The following is a 24,290-nucleotide window of genomic DNA, read 5'->3' on the forward strand; positions in this document are numbered from 1 at the left end:
TTGATATTCCTATCATTCTTGAGAAGGAAGTTCTTCCTTTGAAAGATAAAACTAATGTCTTTCCTCAAGAAGATTCTCAACCCATCCCTATGGATGTGACTATGTCTATACCTAATAAACTTCCTAAGAGTAGACCTATACCTCCTCGTCATGATGGACTTGGTCTTCTCCCTAAACCAAAAATTCCTCCTTTGTATGGAGCAATTCCTCCTCCTCCTTTTTATAGAGAGAAGAGACCTTCTTCTTCTCCTATTATCCAGCCTAAGAGACCACAACCTAAACACCCAAGTGCTAAGGATGAGAACATTCCTCCTCCTCAGTCTTCTCCACTTCCTACTAAGACTAGACGAAATCGTTCTGCACGTGAACGCCGACGAAAGCGTCGTCTTAGAGCTCAAACTTTGCAATCTCCAAAAACACCTTCAACAAGCATTATTCCATTTTCTCCTCAGCCGGAGATTGAGCCTAAATCTCCTAAACATAAGATGCATGATGGTCTTGATCTGGTGCGAGTTAAAGATCCTATTTTTATAAATCTTGATGATGATATAGATGAAAATGTTATTCATGATGAAAATGTTACTCCTCTTGCTTCTGATAGTGAATATGAACTTGCTGATGTCGATAACCATTTATCTAATGAATTTTCTAAAGCACTTATCCTAGCTCCTAGACAAAAACAATGTGGCTCGGAACATGAACATAGCCCTTGTTTGGATCTTGTGATAGCTCCATCTGTTGTGTTGGATGTTCCTCCTCTAGCGTGTTCCCTGCCTTCCCGAAACATTGATCAGCAAGATTGGGGGGTAGATGACATGCTAGACTAGTTACATTAGCATAGCAGATTCTCTCCTCCTCTCTTTTGTTACTTCTTCTATATGTTATTTTCATTCTTCTATTTGTTGTCCTTGGTGTTGTCTACTTGAGGACGATGCAAAGCATTGAGATCTCTCGATCTCTCTCATGTTGACTCAAAAGACACATGTGTTCCCTTCTTCTAGGTGACCTTCCTTGATTGGGGAATGAAGAACAATTATGCATACATACATATGATATATATACATGACTTATCATACAGCATACTGACCCCAAGGAAAGCGAAGTCACCTTGTGCTTTATGTTTTGTGTCTATTATCCTTGGGTTTATCTCACACTTGGGGGCTAAATCCTTGCAATAACGTGCTCCTTTCCTTTCTTATTTCTTATGTGTATCACTACGTTAAAACAATCACACCCGGTGAGGCGTGTGCGATCGCTTTAACGTAGGGGGGCATACATCTCGTTCATATCTTTTCAAGATACTTGAAAATTTCTTGGCAAATTTAGCCTTGCCTTGAAAATTTTTGATATCTTTCTTGCATGACTCATAGTGAGGGAGCCTTACTACTGACAGTCATGGTTCTTCCTCGCGATCTTCCCTTTTACTTTGTCAATCGAAGTCGTAAGATCCTTAGTCCACTGGGGGCTTGGTGTATCTTGCCTCCTTGACGTGGTGAAAGTCTTTCAATGTTGTTTCCTTGTACTTTACCGGAAGTATGAGCATACATACTCCCGCTAAAGTGGGGGCTAAATGTAGCATCCTAAAATTGTGACACTTGCAATTTCGACTGCATTTCGGTCTTCACGATGGCGACGCAACACGCAACCTGAATGGAGACCCCGAAACCTGATTATGACACTAAAAACTGCATTTTTCAAGTACCCTGGCCTGAACCTCCTTGCACCCTGATGTCCCGGGAGGTGGGACCAGAGCGCCCAGCGCCCTGGTCCCTCGGTCCTATTTTGGGCCCGGTCTCCTAAGGGGTCTCGGGTCTTTTTGTTTGCAAATTGGAAATTAACTTTCCTGGTCGGCCTAAGGTCGGGAAAATCAGTCTATCAGCCCTAATTGACAAGTATATAAACTACATTTTTCTCTCTCATTTGGATGAGGAGGATATGTGTAAAAGGCGTGGAAACTATACTCAAGCATTCAAGCATTCAAGCATTCCTTCTAAGTCTCCATTCAAGGCTAAGTGTTGCATTCAAGACAAGGATTCAACCATTGAAGAGGAGATCACATACTACATGCTACAACATACAACATACAACATACAACATCTAAACCTTCGCACATAAGGATACAAACATCCTTAGAACAAGGTATTAGTACTTGTTTTACAGTCATTTACATTTACAGCTCTTGCTCATTTCTTGGTTAATTCCAAAACCGGGGTTTGACCTAAAGGCAAACCCCTAATCCCTAACCCCCCAATCGTCTTCGCTTTTCTGTGTGTAGGTTGCAGGTACGCGGCTGAAATTGAAGATCTGGAATCCTTGTGCAGAGACGAACAGATCCCCCTTCGTTTCGCGGATTTTTCGGAGGACCGTGGCATCGGGCGCCATCGTCCTGACAACTTTTGCTCAAATTTGCAGGACAGCGCCGTATCGACATTTTACTGCTAATTCCAGGTCCGCAGCTTCATCCTATAACCCAAACTCAGTTTATAAGCGAATCTTTATGACTTTCTATGCATTCCTAGCTTAATTTCCTTAACAACATTCTTTACAAAAGAGGGTAGCCTTGCTTTCCTAACCCTTGAAATTCATTTAGCATCCAATCTTACATTGTGTGGGATTGGATCTTATGAGTTTCAACCCCTCTTTTGAATGTAAAGTCTCTCCCCTAAGTGAAAACCATCGAATCCTAGCGAACCTCCCTTCTCTCTCCTCGGAGTCGGAAGAGGGGAGAGCAACTAGGGTTTGATCGCGATTTTTCCGCTTTACACTAATACATGATAACTCTAGGAGTCTTAAGCATAACATTAGGATTACTTTCATATACAATCACATTAACATACCTCCATGATATCTAATCAAAGTACATATTCCATCTAAGAATCATACATCAACTTATTTAATCATACAATAGGACAACTCATGTCACATTCAAGAATATCATATTTATTACATACAATTTCTAGTCTTACAATGTCATATTACATAGATTCACTTTTTCAAGGTACATGATCCTTTCCTTAATACTATATACATAGAATCAGCTGCAAGTCTTCTCATATAATGAAGGGAAATAGAATCCACATCCACACACGCAACTCCAATGAAAAATATCCCAATGGGATAAGGCATCAAACCACCTGACCATGTGGAACCAAATAGGAACCACCCCCCATGCTAGGATATGACATGGGGTTCCAACACTCACTCATGACCTAGGATGACACCTAATAACCATGGGAATCAACATAGTACATAATGAACTCAACATAACAATAATCACATAACTTCACAAGGCTGAATTCAACAATAGACTCTTCTAGAGGCGTACAATAAAATCATGCCATATGAACATGGTCACATGTAGGAGTGAAGTGTCATCACATGTTGTCCTCGTTTAGAAACGAATATGGCTATCCTTACTAGTCACTCTCCTACGTGCTAGCCTCACAAAGAAGGTAATTATGCACCCATAGTAGACATGTATTATATTCTCACAAAGAAGAGCAATCTATACTCCTAATAGTCATACAAGCCCTCATAAAAGAAGAGTGAAAACAATCCCTTAACAAACATGTGGAGCCATCTCAACCTATGTGAGTACAAGGGAGATTAGCTTGTCATCTCATATGGCCCAACCAAATAGAATTATCTTATTAGGTGAAACCCAAACCCAATCAATTATTACATGTTATCACTGAATTACAAAGAGGAAAAACTCTCATTGTGCCCTAGCGGTCTAGGTGCCAAGCAACCTAACTCACGTGACCCCGATCATCACAAGGAAGCACACTCCCCCTAATCATATGACAAGAGATAGTGTAACACATAAAATGACATCACAACACATGAAAGAATACTCAAAAAGAGGTCTTCAAGAACATATAACATCACTGAGCACACACTACACATAAAGCATACTTATGAACCATTACAAGCATAAGGCCTTCACAAATACCTCATAGGCATAGTTCCAAAGCAAGAACATGAAACACAAGCACATCATAAACTATTGCAAACCCTCAACAACGAGGTACAAAACTTCCCATTGGAGTCATAGAAACAATCCTCAAACAACAAGGCAATAACCTCTTTCCTGAACGGTAGGGCATGATCCCTCATATCAGAGCACAAAATACATCATGAAACATCATATAGCATAATGAACCAATCAAAATTAATAAACATAGAATTAACATGCCTCTAGAAACATCACACAATCCAAAATAGGGCTTTACAACACCAAAATTGACCTTTCTGGGCATTCTGGACTAGTTTAGGTCTCTTGGTATGCACAATGGCATTCCTGGTTTATAGGGTAGCATTTATACTACCTAGTATAGTGTTTCTAGTTCATTACATAACATTTCTGGTCCATTGGTCAGCGTTCTGGGTTCGTAGGTTAGCTTTCTCAGTCTGTAGGTTAGCTCTCTTGGTTAGTTTGTCAGCTCTCTGGGTCTGAACAATGGCATTTTTGGTATGCATAGAAGCGTTCCTAGTATATAGGGTGGCGTTCTTGGTTAGTTTGGTGGCACTTCTGGCTAGTTTGGTGGTGTTTCTGGTAAAGTATGTCATAACTCAAGTTTGAAGGATCCTGAAGGTAAAGTAGTTGCCCAGATTGACTCAGGAGACAAAAACGACCTCATGGGCATGACTAGGAGGTTGGATAAGCATCAAAAGAGGTGTACGCAAGGTTTATGCATTAAATTCAACTCACAAAAATGAGTTTCCAACTCAGCGAGTAAGCATTTTGGCTAAAACTGTATTTTAGATCCAAAGGGAAAAGGAGAGCATCTAATCTCTGCATAGGCCAAAATAATCGAACCAAACATTTCCAAAACTTCCAATAATCCAACAAATAGTTTCCAAATACCTGAACATGACATGGACACTTCATTGTGAGCTTCAGGAGCTCTTACAATGCAACCGACACATTCAAGTCAGAGAAGACAACTCCTATCTCAACCAAGAGTTCACAAGAGAACAATACACAAACATATATCCAAAACACTCTTAGAACATACTGGAAACATCAATATTCATAAGCACGAGATCCATTTTTATTTTAACAACATTTCAAAGATGTAACATTCTCGAAAAACACACTCAAGAGAATTTCACAATAACATTTCACAAAAGAGAATCAATCTTTCCCTACAAATCTATTCATTCCCTTATCAAACCAAAATAAACTAATCCCCAAACAATCTTTGAGTTGCAGACACGACAAACATATTTTCTTAGGAAGGAAGCATTCTCTGAAAACATGTATGTAAAAATTAAAAATCCACCGACCTTCAAATCGCAATCCAAAAGAGTCAAATCAAAGAAGAAGAAATGTTGAACCCAAAACCAGTCCAAAATCTTCAATCCAAATAAAAAATACGAATCCAAAATCCAAAATAGTTCTTGTTGGTAACCCCCAAACAACTACAGGAAGCCAAATAAAAAGATCTCCAACAAAACTCTCGACCAATCAAATAAATCAATAAAAATAATATTTCTTACCTACCGTGTATAGTTCCAAGGTAATGATATTTATTATATTTTCGACCAACAAATTTAAGTTCGCTCAATCAAATAGGAGGGTAGGTAGAATTAACTTTATTTATTTTTTACACCTCCCATGCATGGTAAAAACAATATATTAATATTATTACTTTTTAGAGGTGTAGGAATGGAAATAGGCTTTATACTTTTATAATTATTAATTAATTAAAATCAACTCTATAACTATATCTAAAATAAATTAAAATTAATCAATCAACAATAAATCAAAAGGATAAAAATAATTAAATAAAACAATAGCCAATAAATCAATTAAATAAATAATCAATCAATTAAATCCAAAGTAATACAATTAATTAATAAATCAAACATTAATAAATTCAATAATAATAAATCAAATATCTATTAATTAATTAATTAAAAATTTATTAATTATTACTCATCATTAACTAATTAATTAAATAAACATTATCCAACCATAGGATAATTAATCCAATCCAAGATAAACCATACAGACACATAACCAACCGAACACAGATAAAACGAGATACCGACTCAAGACTAGACAACACTTACAACTGACAAGACTGACAGGGTGAGCATACTAGACTATGAGTAGGTGAGGGAAAACCAAGTAATCTTCGACAACTTCCATTGGGATTAGGACACGCTCAGATCTATGAGACCAGGTGGAGTCGATGTCCGGTACCTGCAATCCTGCATCCACCGATAAACACAATAGAGCAGATATATACAACATCATAGTAGCAGGCAAGTGAAAGAGAATCGCAACACCTTATCATGCTCGCAATGAGTGATAAGACATCGTCCCTTTCACGAAGACAGTCACCCAATACAAACACATCTCATAAAATCATCATCATGAAGTAGGGTTAGTATCATCATCATATATCATGAAATCATATAAATCACATAAGAATCTCGAATACATGTCTATCAAGAAATATCATCCAACGAGTAATCATAACATGTCACCCATCACATAGATCATCAAAAGTCATCAATGTATCATATGTCCATATAGCATCATGAATGTCTACTGCATAGGAATAAACCCATAACCATCATCAAAATATCATCATAAGTCTAGATAAGTCTATCGAATCATGAATCAAAATGTAAATCTAGGAGGGACACTACATAATCTTGCATGTTTGTATGACTATCCATGAAGTCCTAATAATAAAAAAATTTGTTTGTTTATTTAAACACATCTTAGAACATAAAGCAATATTTTTGTTATAAAGAGCATTCATACCCACAAACAATTCAATTGGAACAATAAAAAGAGTTTACATATTTCATAATTTGGATCTAGGCTATTACACAATCGTACAAGGCTATGAAGCTGGTTATTCAAGGGGATTGGTTAAAGGGAACTTAACTCTTGCAATCTAGTAACTTCTTTTGTTATTTCTAAATGCCACTAATCTTTACACAAGTAAAAAGCTAAACTAGATTTAAAAAGTACACATACATCAAGGTCAATCTTACTAGTTGAATGATAATTATGAGCTCTACAAATTCAAAGGTAAAGTAAAACAACTTGGGCACTTATAGAAGTCAAATTGTTATAGATATAAGATTATATTGAAATGGAATAATGTGTTGCATTTGCAATCAGTTGGATGTAAAATTTGGATAAATGTACACAATGAGAGTTATTGCCAAAGAATGCACACAAGATAAAATCCAATGTTACACCCTGGTAATTAATCTATCACTTGTTCATACACAAAGCCCTACTTCTTGGAATTATTACACTTGTATATCACATTCCCCAAGCTTGTATCATCATGTATCAGCTCCACATTCCATTAGAAAAGTGTGAGCTACAATTTGGTAGATTGTGCCTCATAATTGGAGAGTTGAAAAACACAATAAAACATGTACAAACATAAGTTGCAGTTAGATGAATGTTGGAAAATTTTCTAATTTTATATCATGTAATGTATATTTTAGCAAACTAAAGTGATTCAAAGAAGTTGTGGATCAAATAAATATTAGAAGGTGAAACCCTTTTTGGTCTGCAATGGTGTTTTATATAGTTCGATGTGATTAGCAAGTTGGATGCGTAAGGCTTTAAATATCTCAAAAAAAGATGGAAGAAAACCTAATGCTTGAAACCTAATATGGGATGCAATGACATTCCTTTTTCAAATAAAATGTACTTACAAGCTTAGTGAACCAAGAGAAGAAAAAGTTGCTTGTAGTAGGGTTGAAACTACCTTCTTTTTGGAAGTTAGTCATTATGTGTACTATGGGGTTGTTAAGTTATTCACATTGTATAAATGCATTAGGTGCTTAAGCTAGTCAAACTATATATATGTCATAAGTTGATCACCTTGTATCCCTATGATGTGGGTATGAGCTAGACACCCTCTATATAAGTGATGAATGCATGAACTAACCCCCATGGATACTGTAGTGTCAATCCAACCAACAAAATGACTCTTTCATTTGATAGTGAAGCACTTTTAACAACTAGCAAGTGGGTCATTCCATTAGTTGGATAGCCATATCGCATGGGTACCTATAAAATGTATAAGAGTTAATCATATGTGTGTGCAAGATAATTAAATGCTAGCCACTTATATAAATGATGTACACTTGAGCTAATCATTGTGTGAATACGTGGTGTTAGAATGATGTGATCTCTATGTTGTTTTCTGTTAATGTTGACATATAACCAACACTTGTTTGTGCTACATTTCATATCATTATACCAAATTAAACACAAAAACTTACTAAATAGCTATGATTTAACAACAAAATCAAAGATCTCATTAAACAAATGATGGATTATGATCTTTTGTTGTTAAGTGATACTCCATCCTCTATTTTCAGCCTTCCTTTCCAAATCATTTTCCCCAATGAGATTCAAACCCATGTTCTTGTTATTGTGGATAACTGCACAAAGATGTGAGTGGATTTTCTTAGGTTGATAAATTAGTAAAGTGACTCCTCTTTGCCAAAATGACTACACTCAAACCAACACTAAAACATTACATCAAAAAAACAAAAGGAACAATCAATGATAGCTTACACAAGAGCCCTAGATTTTCAATTTCCAAGAAGTGCTTATTGCATAAGTACAAAAATTCATTGATAAGAAACATAGCCAACAAAACCTAAACAAACTTACAAAGTGATGGCACACTATAGTATCCAATAAAAAATAAAGAAAATTAAGCATAACAAATTCCTGAATGTATATGGACCTTAGTTTAGACTTGGAAACATGCTTGTTAATTGTTCTTCATTTAGATCTATATGATTTTCACAATCCATGATACTTATTACAATTGGCTTTTGGATTTAACTATGTAATAACTTTTGCATCAACGTTTCAGATCACACTTTGTGTACCATCATTCTCTAAGTTGTCATATTAAAAGCAAACAATCGTCTTCTACTCTTTATTGCTCCTTTTGTGCTCACTCATTTTTTATATTTGTATCGTGATGCTCTAGTAGACTCGAAGTGAGAAGTTGAGAACTAATAGTGAGTGGCATGGAATGCTTTGAATACCCAAAAAAATAAATATTGTAATTGTATCTTAGAAACTTTGCTTACTACATTGGTAACAAATATATTTTTTGACATAAGTTTCTAGCAATCCTTGCTTTTATCCAATTTCAGAAATTTCAAAACAAGGATCCCTCACACATTGTAGGCACTTGCAAATCCACCAATGTGTGATAATCAATTTTATTTTTTTTGGAGCACTTTCTACCATCATAATAATTGAAAGGCATTAATTGTTCATATTGAGTAGATTACTTCAACTAATTAAATGAAAGACAATTAATTTTTGAAATATATTTTCTTAAAAAAATTGTCTCTAAACTTTAATGAAAAGAAATATTTTTTGCATAGGAAACATATCTTCATAGTGATTTGTTAAAAGATTAAATATTAATCATGTTTTAAGTATAGCTTGTTAGGCAAGAACTAATAATTTTCAAGCTTCCTTATTCAACAAGTAAACTTTTCAAAAGCTGTTGTTCCACAAAATAATTTTTTTTAAAATTACATATTTGGAAATTTCCATTTTAAATAAACAAATATTTTATTAATTAAACAATTTAAATGCTTTAATATTCTGCTAGTAGGAAATTGCAGAAGGTGCCATAATTAATGTTGAGAGACATTTTACAATTACAACAAGAGATGAATTGTAATGACATTAAGTGTGTTAACAAAAAACTTCTTTTATTGATAAATACGAAAAAGAGTCTTCTAACACAATCCATTGAACCATGCCAATTGTGAGATACAACTACTTAGGTTGGGGTCTCATGGAGGGGGCTTCCTAAAAATTTAAGCTCCTAAATTTAAGGATGTAAAATTTATATGGTTGACAAATGGCATAATATATTCCTAATCTGGTGGGGCAATTTCTAGCCCCAACCCATTTTCATCAGCTTAGATTTTCAAGGCTAAAATGTAGGGACTCTATTTTTTTGGAAAAGATTCCAAATAATCCCTAGCCAAAAAATATTTTTTCCATGGGACCACCCCTCCTTAAAAATAGAGCTTAAGCCCCCTCCATGGGACCCCTGCCTTAGAATGAACTGTTGTTATATATTTGTAATTTTTGAACTGATGTAATTTCCTTTCAACAATAAGATTATTTATTTCAATAAAAACATATAATATTTTCAAAATAATCAAATTACTATCTATCTATAAACTGTATAAGAACTTTAATAATAAATAAAAAAATTAACTGAAAAAAATACAAGAATATAATCAACATTTCTTATTCCACATTTATAAAGAGAACTCCAATACATGAATGCTACAATGTAATGTTTTTAAAAATTTAATAAATACAACAATAAACTGTTGCAGATTTTATAGTGAAGACCTATTTTCAACCGGAGAAAACCTGTCAGACCCTTCAATGTTAAACTAATTCAGCAAGGAAACATATGTAAATTACCACCTGAAAACAGATAATAAGTTCAGAAACAAAATGCTTTTCACTCCAAATGTGAAATGCAAGCCAGTCTTGCCTGACCTACCAAATGTAGAATACACCTGTGTCCTGAAACAGGCAGGGCAGATGCAAAATGCCCCTCAAACCAGATGCAAGATAACCCTACCTCCTGACAAAGCCAGTCCAGCTAGGTTCAAAATACCTCACTGTCCTAATTAGATCTGACTGACCTCATACAAAATATCCTTCTTTAAAGGACAGGCCAGCCAGGTAAGGTTCTGATCTAGACCTGACTGACCTCATACAAAATATCCTTCATTAAAGGACAGGCCAGCCAGGTAAGGTTCTGATCTAGGGCAGCCAGATACAAGACCAATCAGGTAAAGTTCTGGCCCAGATAGCCAGATACAATATACCCAGGGTCCTAGAGGTCAGGCCAGCCAGGTAAGATTCTGGCTGAAGCAAGCCAGATGCAAGATACCCAATGCAAAATTCCCCACAAAAGAGGGCATACAAAAGGGGAAATTTTGTATGCCAAAAGAACACTTGCCTTCATATCATAAATCAATAATTAAGCAAAATTTCCCACAGCAAAGGGCATACAAAAGGGAAATTTTCGAATCCCAAAAGAACACTTGCCCTCATATCATAAATCAAATAATAAAACAGAAACTGCAGTAGGAAGTCACAATCTCTATTCTACTCTGAACCGAATCCACTGCACACATACTACCAGTGTTAAGAGGGCATATCAATGACTGTAGAGTGAGGACTGTGATCATTGGAAGTAGCACAATGTTGTTCATCTTTCTCCTCTTTGGGCAAAGCAGCAGCTCTGCAAAGTGGGCAAATGGGGCGCTTAGTAAGCCATGCACCTGCACAATCAAGATGAAAACAATGCTTGCATGTGGGCATGAGCAAACATTTATCTCCATCCTTGAACTGCTCCAAACAGACACAGCATTCCAAATCCTCACTAATGTTCAATTCTTCTGTAATCTTGTCATCACTCTGTTCCTCATTCTTCTCATCCCCATCACTCTGTTTCTCATTCTTCTCATGTGGGTGGCAAATGAATGTGGGCAGCTTCTGAATATCATCCTTAGAAAGCCCACCATTTTCCTTTTTGCTGCTCCCTTCCCCAATTGCAACATTTGCAACATTGGCTGCAGCAGAGCGCAAGACATGCCAGGCCAACCAAATGTAAATCAGAACTACCAGAGCAGTGCCTCCACAGGGAACCAACAAAGACTGAAAGGAGAATGACATGGCCTCAAAATTGTAAAGAAGAAAGCTGAAAGTAAGATTTGTAGCGAGAAAAAAGAGATATTTAGGACTATATTTATATGGGAGGCAGAGGAAGCGGTGACATCAATCATTAGCTTTTCCGCGTGCATGTTGACTCCTGTTCATCAAGCATTGCATTTGCTTTGGGCAATGGGTATGATTCATTAGATTCGTGTTTTAGGGTTAGAATTGTTCGTTTTTCTTTTCTTGGAAATGCTGTGCAGTTGTCCAGCTGTGTGTCTCCACCGCTTTCTCTGCCGTCCATTTATTCATTTCCAACCGTTGGTTTTGGGTTCAAATCTGAAAGAATTAGCTGCTAGTACCACTGTGTTTCGTGTTCTCCACTCCACCTAAATATCACAATTTGGCTGTTCAACTTCAGTTGGGTGGCATTCGATCTTCCAGATGGGAGGTTTCAACATTCAACGATTCTCCTTCATCACCATTTCATGTTCTGCTGTGGGGTTTGTGTGAATTTTTTTAAAAACTATTATTTTTTATTTTAATTATTATGAAAGTTTGGATAAAAATTGTTGGTATTATCAATTATGTTAAGAGGCATTAAATGGTATCATCACACGTAAACAGTTATAGAGGAATCATTACATGTGTATGAGGTATTTTTCACAGCAAGTCAAATTAAATTTAACGATCTATTATAATAGTTTGGAGAAAAGTTGATATTATGTTACACATGTTCAATGGTATTAAAATTATAAAATAATTCTTGACTAAAACAAATACTTGTTACAAGAATGAACGGTCCATTTTTTATTGTAATATTTTTTTAGTTTTTTTATTATTAAATTTTGGACAAAATATACTATTATTTTAAGAGGTGGTATCCTTACCAATATGAACTGTATATTTTCAAAGTTGGCGTAATGTTACAGGTGTTCTACACTGGTATCACACGTGTTGTTCTATTGGTAAATATGTAAATAAAAATTAAAACATAGTCAACATATATTTTAAACCGTCCATTTTACAAGTTGGTGTTATGTTACAGATAAACTACTACAATGAAATCATTACACGTGTTGTTCTATTGATAAATATGTAAACAAAAATTTAAAGATAGCTGGAATCATTACACGTGTTGTTCTATTTTTAAATATGTAAATAAAAATTAAAACATAGTCAACATATATTTTAAACCGTCCATTTTCAAATTTGGTGTTATGTTACAAAAACTACAATCATTACATGTGTTGTTCTATTTTTAAATATGTAAATAAAAATTAAAACATAGTCAACATATATTTAAAACCATCCATTTTCAAATTTGGTGTTATGTTACAAAAACTACAATCATTACATGTGTTGTTGTATTTTTAAATATGTAAATAAAAATTAAAACATAGTCAACATATATTTTAAATCGTCCATTTTCAAATTTGGTGTTATGTTACATATAAACTACAATCGTTACATGTGTTGTTCTATTGATAAATATGTAAACAGTAAACAAAAATTAAAGCATAACTTACCTATATTTAATAAAGTAAACTATAAAATAATTCTTAATTAAAAAATAAGGATTAAGTAAATACAAATAAATTTTTGCTATATTATTAGATAAAATAAAATAAAATTTAAGTACATAAATGATTCTTTACTAAACAATGTAAAAAAAAAATTAAAAAAAAAATAAAATTTAAATAAGACTTAATAATTAAGAAAATACAAAGTAATAGTTTATTAAGTAATGTAAACAAAATAAAATAATTTTTAAATAATTCTATTTTAAGTAAGACTTAATTATTAAGTAAATAGAAATAGTTATTTATTAAATAATGTAAATAAAATAAAGTAATTTTAAAATACATTTTAATTATTAAGTAAATAAAAATGACAATTTACTAAGCAATATAAATAAACTAAAATAATTCATAAAATAAAAGAGTTTTGAAGTAAATGGAATAACTCAAGATTATATTTCTAACTCTTTTTAAGATAGATTTATTTAAGATAGCTATACAAGTTATCTTATGTCTATATATTTTTATCTTATTTTATTGACTAAAATTAGTAATTACAATAGTAGCAATGGGTAGGTTGTAATAGAGTATACCTTTATAGAATCTTTTGATATAAATTTGATGATTATTTAATGTTAAATTAATAATTAATAGTTAAATAAATTATTTATTATATTTAGAATGTACAAATATTTAAATCATATCTTCATTGCATATACATAAACATAACTAACTTAAATTAATTCATTATGTAAGTGATACTTGAGAACTAAAAAATTGAGCTTAGTACTTAAAATTGTGTAGAAATGTAACTAGAAGATGAAGGGGAGAAGACATGCTTGTTAGAAAAGTCAAAAGAGTATAAAGATAAATGTCTAAGTGTATTGGTGTAGTAGAAATTTGAAGAGGTTGTGAAATCTGATGAATAATGATGAACAGTAAATGCCCAACAGGTACTGAGAGGGGGGGGTGAATCAGTATAGACAAAAACTTCTTCAACAACTTAAACTACAAAGACTGTACTAACTGGTAAACAATATCACCAATCTAAATCAAAGCACTACCGGTAAAACACAGTATGACTGTAAAAGACATAAACCGATAACATCTAGATCTTCTCAAAACCTATTATCTCATCTCAACTTCACCCATATGCTTAAGCAAGTAATACATCAGAAATACCATGACCATTGGATCAACTTGCATTACCGCTTAACAGAAAACACTAAAACATCACATGAAAAAGCATCACACATAACACACTGATTTTTCACGTGGAAACCCAATTGGGAAAAACCACGGTGGGGATGAATACCCACAAGTTGTTCTTGAACTCTTCTGAAGTTCGCTCTGTTAGGAGCCTAGTCCGGTTAAAGACTTTACAACTGGTTCTACTAGGAACTGATCCTGCTAGGGATCACCCGGTTAAGGGATGGCTAAAAACCCGGTTAGAGGTTAAAACCCTGTTAAAGGTTACCTTGTAAGAGGATTTGAAGAACTTAATGATTTTGAGTCACCCTGTTAAAGGATTTACAAAAAGTCTGTTAAGGCTACCCGGTAAAGGGATTTTCCATCTGCTGAAATGGTTAGAAGTCAACAGGTAATACACTGATCTGATAACAACACTTAATGCCAAGGCAGATCCACTTCAATTCCTTTACATCTGCAATCACACTATATAGATCTCTACTCACTTCTTCGGTCTGGCAAGAATCACTTCACATACATTCATTTGCGAACAACTTCAAATGAAAATCATCATCGACCTTATAGACAACAATTAGGTCGGCATCTAAAACCTAAAACCCTAAGCATCTAGGTTAGCAATATAGTTGGCCCAATCCTGGCCGTTTAAAACATATTACATAGGGTAAAACAATCTTGAACAAATCTCAAGACGTTCTCCATCGCCCGTTCTTCACCGCTTCTGGAAGCTGATAACCCATAACGCGCTCTCCACCGTTTACTAAGATTTTGCACATTCCTGAGGTAGATAGAATCAATCTTCTTCATGCAAGATCCTCAAAGAGATTCATCACGCGCACAAGGCTAACATGGCAATGCGATCTAATCTTTATTTCAATGCTAACTCATCACAGGATGTCGTAGGTCAAATCACACAAACTTGGAATGCATCAACCAGAAACCCTGAAGCTAAGACTACCAACTAGTAGTCATATCAAATGAAACCCCGATACAAACTTTGCATATACCGGTTCACACTCCAACATACCGGTTCACTTTTTGTATATACCAGTTCTTACCATCATACCGGTTCACTTGCCAGTTTGCTTACTTCAATATACCGGTTCATACTTCAACATATTGACATCAATGACAACATACAATCCCATCATGTCATCAAACTCTGCACATATGCCAACAAAATCTCTGTCAGCACTCAATAAAGTTCTTGAACAACTTTGTTGAAGCCCAAATAAAGTTCTTGAACAACTTTGTTGAAGCTCAACATGGTTTCAGGAACTAGCTTTGTGGTTGATGCTTGGTGCCAATATGAAGGAGTTCAAATTTTGAACTTCATGTTGATAGGTGCTCTAAAGTATAAGGATTTTGTGTGAGGACACCCATGTTATTTGAAAGATAATTTTAGATGGGTTTTGTGTGCCAACAAATGTGGCAATGTTCCTCTCACCACCTACTCACCTTTATGATGGTAGCTCTCCTAGCCACCTTACATGAATGTTGACTCCCCACTTGCTAGACTTAAATGTTGCTATTGTTGCTCAATACAAAGTTTTCATTTTGGGTGGGATTTCTTCCAAATCATGGATTTTGACTATCTATAGTGCAATGATTAGGGTTTGATGCCCTAAAGGTGTTAAAGCACCCTTTTGATTATTTTTCTAAATGAGTGGTTGGTTCAATTATCATCTCTAGAAGATAGAAAGTCCTATAAAGCTACAAACAACAGTTGATGCACAAGTCCAATTAATTATATTGAGCACAAGCCTCCAAAATCAAGGAAGATTAATGTTGCGAGTGGATTTCATTACAAAATATCTCCAAGGTAGTATGTGTATATCTAGAAAAGTTGATAAGCCACAACCAAGTATTTTCTCTTATCACATTTGGTGACATGAATGTAATACTAAGTTTGATAAGTGTAGAAACATTTTTAGAATATTGCAAGATTGGTAATTATATTTCTCATTTATATATAAACATATGCATTTTTGTATAGATTACTCAATATGTATTGTTACAAGAATTCATGATCACTTTTTTATGTACAATATCATTGATCCAAGTTCCTTTATTCATTTTTTTTCTCTCTTTATGAATTTTGACTTTGTTTACTAATGAATAGGCATAGATTTAGGACCATACACCAATCTCACATTATTCAAAATATAAACCATTAATTTAGAGATAAAGCAATCTTCCTTGTGCATCCATGATTCTACATAAAACTAGGAAACCATCCTGGATGAGATAAATGAATCTATTTTATGTGGTTCATGCTTGCACAATAACATCGTCTATATAATAGTTTTGAGACAACTATTTTTCTTAGTTCGGTGAAAAATTTGGAGCCAAACTTCAACATGTTAGTTTGGCTATTGCTAATTTGTAATTATCTATTTTGTTAATGTATACCCTTGGGAATACCCTCTCAAGTCTAAGTTGAGCTTAAAGAGAAGGAGATGAAACCCACTCTCATAGATTTGGCCTTTAACCCTCCATGATTTGTTGATGAACCAATTACACTTGCATGATGACAACCTTGATCTTGTAATTGAGATTTAGTTCTATAAGTGGAGTAGAGGATTTGAGACCCAATGGTAATCATAAACATGCATCATGCACATTTATTCAGTCAATGTAGGAATATTGTCATGGGGAACCCAAAACTAACATAGGGAATGATGCATAGAGAACTCTTTCAAGTTTGATCCATTGGAAATGGTCATATTTATAAACCCTAAAATAAATAAGGGATATTATTATTTCTAACCAAGGGTGCCATAAGATAATAGGATATCCTGATTTCCTTTTTCTTGCTCAAAGGATGATTAAGTTTGCTACATATTCCCATGTGCCAATCATAATAGTTACATATTTTAAAATTCTCTATGGTTTGGTGATGGATTGATCAACCAATTGCAACACTATAGATGTGGGTTGAATTTTAGTCATGTACATTGCCTCTAGTGTGTTTTTTATCATCACATTGATGGCAACTCCTAGATCAATTAACATATTAGATATTGGTTCTCTTCTTATTGTCACTAAAATGTTAGGGATCCTTAGGTCTCCATATTATTTAGGGATTCATTTTCTTGATAGAACATAAAAAAATTTGCTTACATGTGAATTTGAAATTTTCTTCTTCCTTTTTGATATACTAATTCACACATTTTTTATATGTTATTATCCCAAGTTTTTCCTTAATGGATTTAAAAAAGGTGACCTTAATTTTAACTTTTGACAACTCCTTAACTAGTTTAGTGTCTTGGGAAGAATTTTGTAACTTTTTGAAACTCTTTGGAGTTGACTATGGTAGCTACACTAACTAGAAATGGTATTATTAATAGATTATAAACTTTTCTAGATTTTTTTAGAGTTGGTTGTGGTGCCTATTTTAGATAATGTTCATATGTATTGCCTTCTTGTAGAATTCTCCTTTATATTGACCAATCTAAGTGGATAGGGGAAAATTTTGACAATGCTTTGTAGAATGTGGTTTTACCTAATTAAAATTTATTATGATCAAAGTTATTATGTTTTGGTCCATATTATAAACTAGTCATTGAGGTTATTCATCATTTGGATTGGTTAGATTTTGAGCAAGTAATTGTGATTTATTTACCTATTCATTTCTATTATGAGGTGGTTATTGTGATAGTTTAGGCAATAAGGCTTATTGTTAGCTCATATATATCTTTCACTCTTGGTTCTATTAAGGCATCCAAGGCTACTAATTCTAATTGATATTTTAACTTAGTGAGGAGTAGGCCACGATGAATTTATCCATTCAAATGGATTGATGAAGATTCTTATTGTGGTGGTGCACTTCACAGTGTTGCCCATTAGTTTGACATATAGGTAGTCGAAACTTGACCCAAAATATCTAAGATATTGGTCAAAACCAAAAAGGGTTGTCTTTTAGCGAATGAAGTTTAGTTCCTCCTTGATGTGTGGTATACTTTTCAATCTATTTTTTACTTCTAGTGAGCTACACTCATTTGTGAGGTGATTATTTTCACAAATTTCACATAAATTATTTTGGTTTAAGAGATACTCTCTAAGTGTATGTTTATTTATATATTAGAATAGTAAATAGCTAAGGGATCCATGGTTTTCTTTCTAGCTTGCATTCCATATGATTTTGTGTTTAGGTAATATAGGATATCAATTTTTAGATTTTCTAGCTCTTCCATTACCTTAGTGACATCACTACTACTTTTCCTTACTTCTTGTTTCTACTTCTTGCCATAGTACAATATTAGTTCTTGTTAAGCCTTATAATGTCATCAAAATCTAGTTTGTTGATGTCCCTTTTCCCATGAGGTTTAGATATCCCTGAATTCTTCTTTTTTTGTCTTAATAATATATTTTCCCTTCTTTTCTCATCTAAATGGATACCACACCTTTTATAGACAAACAAGTAGTGCAAGTAGTGTCTATTCTTATTTTTTGTTGTTAAGAGTTCTTGATCCTATAATAGTACCAACATTTCTAATAAAATTATTTCCATTTCATCCCATGTATGAATGGTACCAACTATCCCATGAACCATCTTATATTTGTTTACCTTAATATAGAGGGAAATATATATATTTTTTTTATTATCATTTGTATAATCACAAGTCTAGTAGAGGACTTTAAATTAAAAGAAAATATAGAGGGAAATAGTTTTTGTTTTTCATTATAAGTTGTATGATAGGTCCTCAATAAAAAATAATTAGTTGATTAAACTTGAGTTGATTTATCTTTTGTCTACACCATGTCATAATAACTTCCTCAAAGATTGAAAATGGAACAAATTAAGCTCTTTAATCTACAAATATAAAGCTCATGCTTAAGCTAATTTGTTGGCTTGGAAAATTTTCCATGTTGAAGTCCCTATTAGTGATCGATTTGCATTCATTTTGCCCCCTCCATCCTCCTCCTTTGCTATCAAGAATGCATTTTAGTTTTGCAACCATGCTCAGCATCTTTTTCACCTTCCCTTCACTATTTCCTCAAAATTGGTCCTGAAGAACTTCTCTTCTTGTACACTCATATTATCCTTAAACATCTTTGGAGATTCTGATGTTTCGCTACCTTCTCTCATACTTTCCATTATCTTCAATTTGAAGCAATGATTATATGTGCTAACTTCTCTTATAAATCCTTAGGGGGCTTAAGCTTCTATTTTCATGGAGCAGGAGGTCCCATGAAACAAATTTTTTTATGCTACAGGTTTATTTAGAATCTTTTCCTAACAAAATGTAGCCCCTACTTTTCAGGACTGTATATTTCAGCAGGCGAAATAGGGGTGGGGCTAGAAATTGCCCCACCAGCTTAGGGATGATATTGGCCACTTGTCACATATCTATGTTTAGATTGTTGTTAAAAAATAATTTTGAAGGAAAAATAAGTTTTTAAACTTGTTTTTATCATTGCAAAAAAAATAGAAAACAAAACTATGTATTCATGAGACCACTAGCTTCCTTAAATTTAAGAGCTTAAAATTTGAAGTTGGATGACACTACAAAATTCATGGAACCTGTAGCTCTAAACTATTCCTAAAAATTCTCAGCTTACAAAATTCATGAAACCAGTAGCTTTAAAATATTCCTAAAAAATCTCAGCTCAATGAGACCCACCCTTATTCTTCAATCTGCTCTTGAGGCCAATTCCTATCTCAAGAAGGCCTTTAATGATTTACAGATTCAGCTTAGAGCTTTTGAGGCTAATGAGATAGGCCTTTAATGATTTACAGATTCAGCTTAGAGCTTTTGATGCTAATTTTAAAATACAAAACTTCCAGATTGGCAGCCTGATTGAGCAACATAGCAACATGTTAAGGAAAAATCAAATTCTTAACTCAGATGTCAAAAATACATCCTTTCTTCCATGGGAGGCTTCAGAAATTTCTATGCAAGGTGTTTTCCGGTCTTTGCCTATGATGAGTCTTCCGGGAAGCATAAGGTGAAGAAGGCAAACACGGTTCCAGACAGAGATAGTGAATACACTTACTGTGTGTATGATTCTGAAATGGCAACTGGTTTTGGGGTGGGGGCATCTCTGTTTCTCTTTCTGATAATGGGTATCACACGATGGCTATGCTGTGGAAAGTCTCTTAGGCAAGGAGGATCTCATGCATTGTCTATTGTTTTGTTCATTGCAACCTGGTTAACATTTTTAATTGCAGAAGCTTTCTTTGTTGGTGGAGTAGCTAGAAATGCCTATCATAACAAATACAAGGGTTTCTATAATTCAACTGACTCGGTCTTGTGAAACATTGAGAGAGGGGGTAGTTGCAGCCTAAGTCATAAGGTTCGAATTCGACAGTCATGAAATTCGGATGAAATTTGACAAGGGAAAAATTCGAAAAAAAATTCAGATAAAATTCGCCTTCTATAATTTTGTTTATTTTTAAATATATGTATACTTCTAATAAATTATCAGAATAGCGACCCTTGTTGGAGAAAATCCGAAGGTGACCCAGCAGTTGCAGACACCCATGACCCAATAGATACAAAGAATACCCACAACCAACTGAGTTGTGTTTAGAGGCGAATAGCAGTGTTTTATAGAGAAAATTCGATTAAATTCAATTTTTTTTATAGAAGTTTGAAATTCGATTAAATTCGAACCTCATCCATGAAAATCGCCGTATCTTGTGACTTAGGTTGCAGCAGTTGCAGCCTTTACAGTGTTCACCTTAATATTGAGTGAGTTTTGCTAGGGAAGAGGAAGGTTGGTGGGCACTATATGGTGGGAATGTGAAGCTACGCTTGGGAGGTTCTGGCTTTTTGCCTCTAAAAAGAAGTGTCTGTTTGGGAACATTAACATGCAAATCAAGCTGGTTTCAGGGGACTGAGCAGGCACTATGACTGCTTACTATTTGTCTTCACAAAGATCCAACCATGATGAATAGGACTTTTGAGTTTCTTGAAAATAAATCAGGAGAGCCTTACAGACTTCAGACAAATGTATATGCAAGTGTGACACTGGGAAAGGGCAAGAGTGAGCAAAGAATTCATCTTTGGTTTGATCCCACCAAACATTTCCACTCCTTTGGCGTTCTGTGGACTCCTCAACTTAGATTTTTCATGGTCGATGCTGTGTCAATCAGAGTGTTTAAGAATAACAAGGCAATGGGTGTTTCATATCCAGATAATCAAGTCATGGAAGTATATTCAAGCCTATGCAATGGAGATAGCTGGGCAACTCAAGGAGGTCTTGTGAAGATAAATTGGTTTCATGCTCCATTTATTGCTACATTCTGCAATTTCCAACACATAATTTATTCAATGAGAGATATGGAAAAGATGCGAGAAGTCATATTGAAAGAAACATCACACGGTTTATGACTATTGCAGAGACAAAAAAGATATCCAGTCCCTCCATGTCAATGGAGCAATAACCTGTGAATTCTCTACCTCTTGTATTCTATGACTGTGTTACTACACTGTATGTGCATTTAAAGTAATAAAATAAATTTCATTTTCAATAAAAATTAAAAATCTGGACAAAATCCTTCCACCTACATGTTGGGAGAAACATTATATTTTCTTCAAACTAAATAAATTCAAACAATAAATAATTCGGATTTTATGGTGAAGACCTGTTTTCAACTGGAGAAAACCTGTCACACCCTTCAATCTTAAAGTATTTCAGCAAGGAAACCTATGTAAATTACCACCTCAACCTAGATGTAAAATGCATGTCAGTCCTGGCTGACCTACCAAATGTAAAATACGTGTATCCTGAATTACCCATAACAGCCAGGGTAAATGCAAAATCCCCTCAAATCAGATGTGACATAACCCTACTTCCTCACAGAAGCCAGTCCAACTAGGTTAAAGATACCCTGTTGCCCTGACTAGATCTGGCTGACCTCATATAACATATCCCTCATTAAAGCATAGGCCAGCCAAATACAAGACCAACCAGATAAAGTTCTGGCCGAGGGAGCCAGATACCCAATGCAAATTCTCCACAGCAAAGGGCATAAAAAATAGGAATTTTATAATCCCAAAAAGAACACTTGCCCTCATATCATAAATCAAATATAAAACAGGGACCGCAATAGGAAATCACAATCTCTATTCTACTCTTAACCGAATCCCCTGCAAACATGCATTCAGTGTTAAGAGGGCATATCAATGACTGTAGAGGGAGGAATATGATAATTAGAAGAAGTGCAATGCTGTTCATCTTTCTCCTCTATGGGCAAAGCAGCAGCTCTGCAAAGTGGGCAAATGGGGCGCTTAGCAAGCCATGCACCTCCACAATCAAGATGAAAACAATGCTTGCATGTGGGCATGAGCAAACATTTATCTCCATCCTTGAACTCCTCCAAACACACACAGCATTCTAAATCCTCAAAAATTCTCAATTCCTCAGAAATCTTGTCATCACTCTGCTTCTCATTCTTCTCATCCCCATCACTCCGCTTCTCATTCTTCTCATGTGGGTGACAAATGAATGTGGGCAGCTTCTGAATATCATCCTTAGAAAGCCCACCGTTTTCCTTTTTGCTGCTCCCTTCCCCATTTGCAACATTTGCAACATTGGCTGCAGCAGAGAGCAAGACATGCCGGGCCAACCAAATGTAAATCAGAACTACCAGAGCTGTCGCTCCACAGGGAATCAATATGTACTGAAAGAAAACAAACATGGCTTCAAAATTATTGAGAAGAAAGGTAAAAGTAAAGTTTTGTTGACAGGAAAAAGAGATATTTAGGATTATATTTATAGGGGAGGCAGAGGAAGCGGTGATCTCAATTATTTGCTTTTCCGCGTGCATCAAGCATTGCTTGGGTATGATTCATCGCGTTTTAGGGTTTCATGTGATGGTTTGGGTTTTTTGTGATTTTTTTTTAATATATATATTTTTAATTTTTATTATTATGAAAATTTGAACAAAATTTGGTATTCTATTAAGAGGCCTTTTACAATGACATATTTTTTATTGATATATCGGTCTATTTCTTATTGTACATTTTTTAATATAAATTTAAGGGTCTTTTTTAATTTAAAGAAAGGTTTGTTACACGTATTCTTTTTTATAAATATAAATTTAACAACTCATTACGTCGAAGGCATCTCCTATATGTGATATATCGGTTGACTTTGCAAATCAATGGTCCATAATGTGTTTGATGAGTTGCAAGACGATCACAAAGATTGTGACCATCGGATTTTCGATGGGTTGAAAGTACTGCGACAGTCATTACGTGTTTTGTCCACTGAGCATTATAAGTCTCCACCATTATAGCAATTAATACATACCAGTAAAGCAATTGTATATAATCGTAGGCTTTTTAACTTTGTACGCGCAAGGGATAGGACGATATCGTGCACAACTATTTGTGGAAAAGGCACACAATTAGTTTCTTATCATCGACGCGTTTGGAGCCCAGAACATTACCTATTATAATGTCGTAGTCAGAGGTTTGATGTGAAGCAATTCCAAAAGCACCCACTATAGTCTTTGAATTGTCATTTCCAACTGCACTCATTTAGGGGCTTTGAATACTTCTAGTTGCACTCATCCTGTATCACCGCCTACAAGTTAATAATTGCATAAACGCATCTCTGCCTTTTACTTGTCTTTGAATTGTCATTTCCAACTGCACTCATTAAGGGCTTTGAATACTTCTAGCTGCACTCATCCGCTATCACCGCCTACAAGTCTTATTTATAGTTTTGGAAGCAACTCTTACAATTCACTTTCAAAAGATATTTACCAAATTTGAAAATCCAATAGATATTTCATCTATTACCAATGAAAGCTTTTCTGACAAAAAAAAAGTATGTGTAAAGGCCACTCACAAAAATCCACTTGGACAACTTTTGCTACCTTTCATGTCCAC

The 24,290-nt window shown here is 34.5% G+C and overlaps 3 protein-coding genes across 3 annotated transcripts; 1 reads left to right on the forward strand and 2 right to left on the reverse strand.

Moving 5' to 3' along the window:
• Nucleotides 1–11,206: 11,206 nt before the first annotated feature.
• LOC131034359 (RING-H2 finger protein ATL39-like) lies at nt 11,207–11,737 on the reverse strand. Its single transcript, XM_057965827.2, has one exon. The coding sequence runs from the start codon at nt 11,735–11,737 to the stop codon at nt 11,207–11,209; it is 531 nt and encodes a 176-aa protein (XP_057821810.1).
• Nucleotides 11,738–21,335: 9,598 nt separating this feature from the next.
• On the forward strand, nt 21,336–21,782 carry LOC131874321 (xyloglucan endotransglucosylase/hydrolase 2-like). The gene has a single exon (XM_059217642.1). The coding sequence runs from the start codon at nt 21,336–21,338 to the stop codon at nt 21,780–21,782; it is 447 nt and encodes a 148-aa protein (XP_059073625.1).
• Nucleotides 21,783–22,561: 779 nt separating this feature from the next.
• LOC131874322 (RING-H2 finger protein ATL66-like) lies at nt 22,562–23,092 on the reverse strand. Its single transcript, XM_059217643.1, has one exon. It carries the CDS (start codon nt 23,090–23,092, stop codon nt 22,562–22,564), a length of 531 nt encoding a protein of 176 aa, XP_059073626.1.
• Between the last annotated feature and the right edge of the window lie 1,198 nt (nt 23,093–24,290).

This window comes from Cryptomeria japonica, chromosome 3 (genome assembly GCF_030272615.1).
Source record: "Cryptomeria japonica chromosome 3, Sugi_1.0, whole genome shotgun sequence".
NCBI lineage: Eukaryota > Viridiplantae > Streptophyta > Pinopsida > Cupressales > Cupressaceae > Cryptomeria > Cryptomeria japonica.

Bases quoted from the DNA above. Each gene is read 5' to 3' on its own strand.
- LOC131034359 (XM_057965827.2), bottom strand. From the start codon at position 11,737: ATGTCATTCTCCTTTCAGTCTTTGTTGGTTCCCTGTGGAGGCACTGCT.
- LOC131874321 (XM_059217642.1), top strand. From the start codon at position 21,336: ATGATGAATAGGACTTTTGAGTTTCTTGAAAATAAATCAGGAGAGCCT.
- LOC131874322 (XM_059217643.1), bottom strand. From the start codon at position 23,092: ATGTTTGTTTTCTTTCAGTACATATTGATTCCCTGTGGAGCGACAGCT.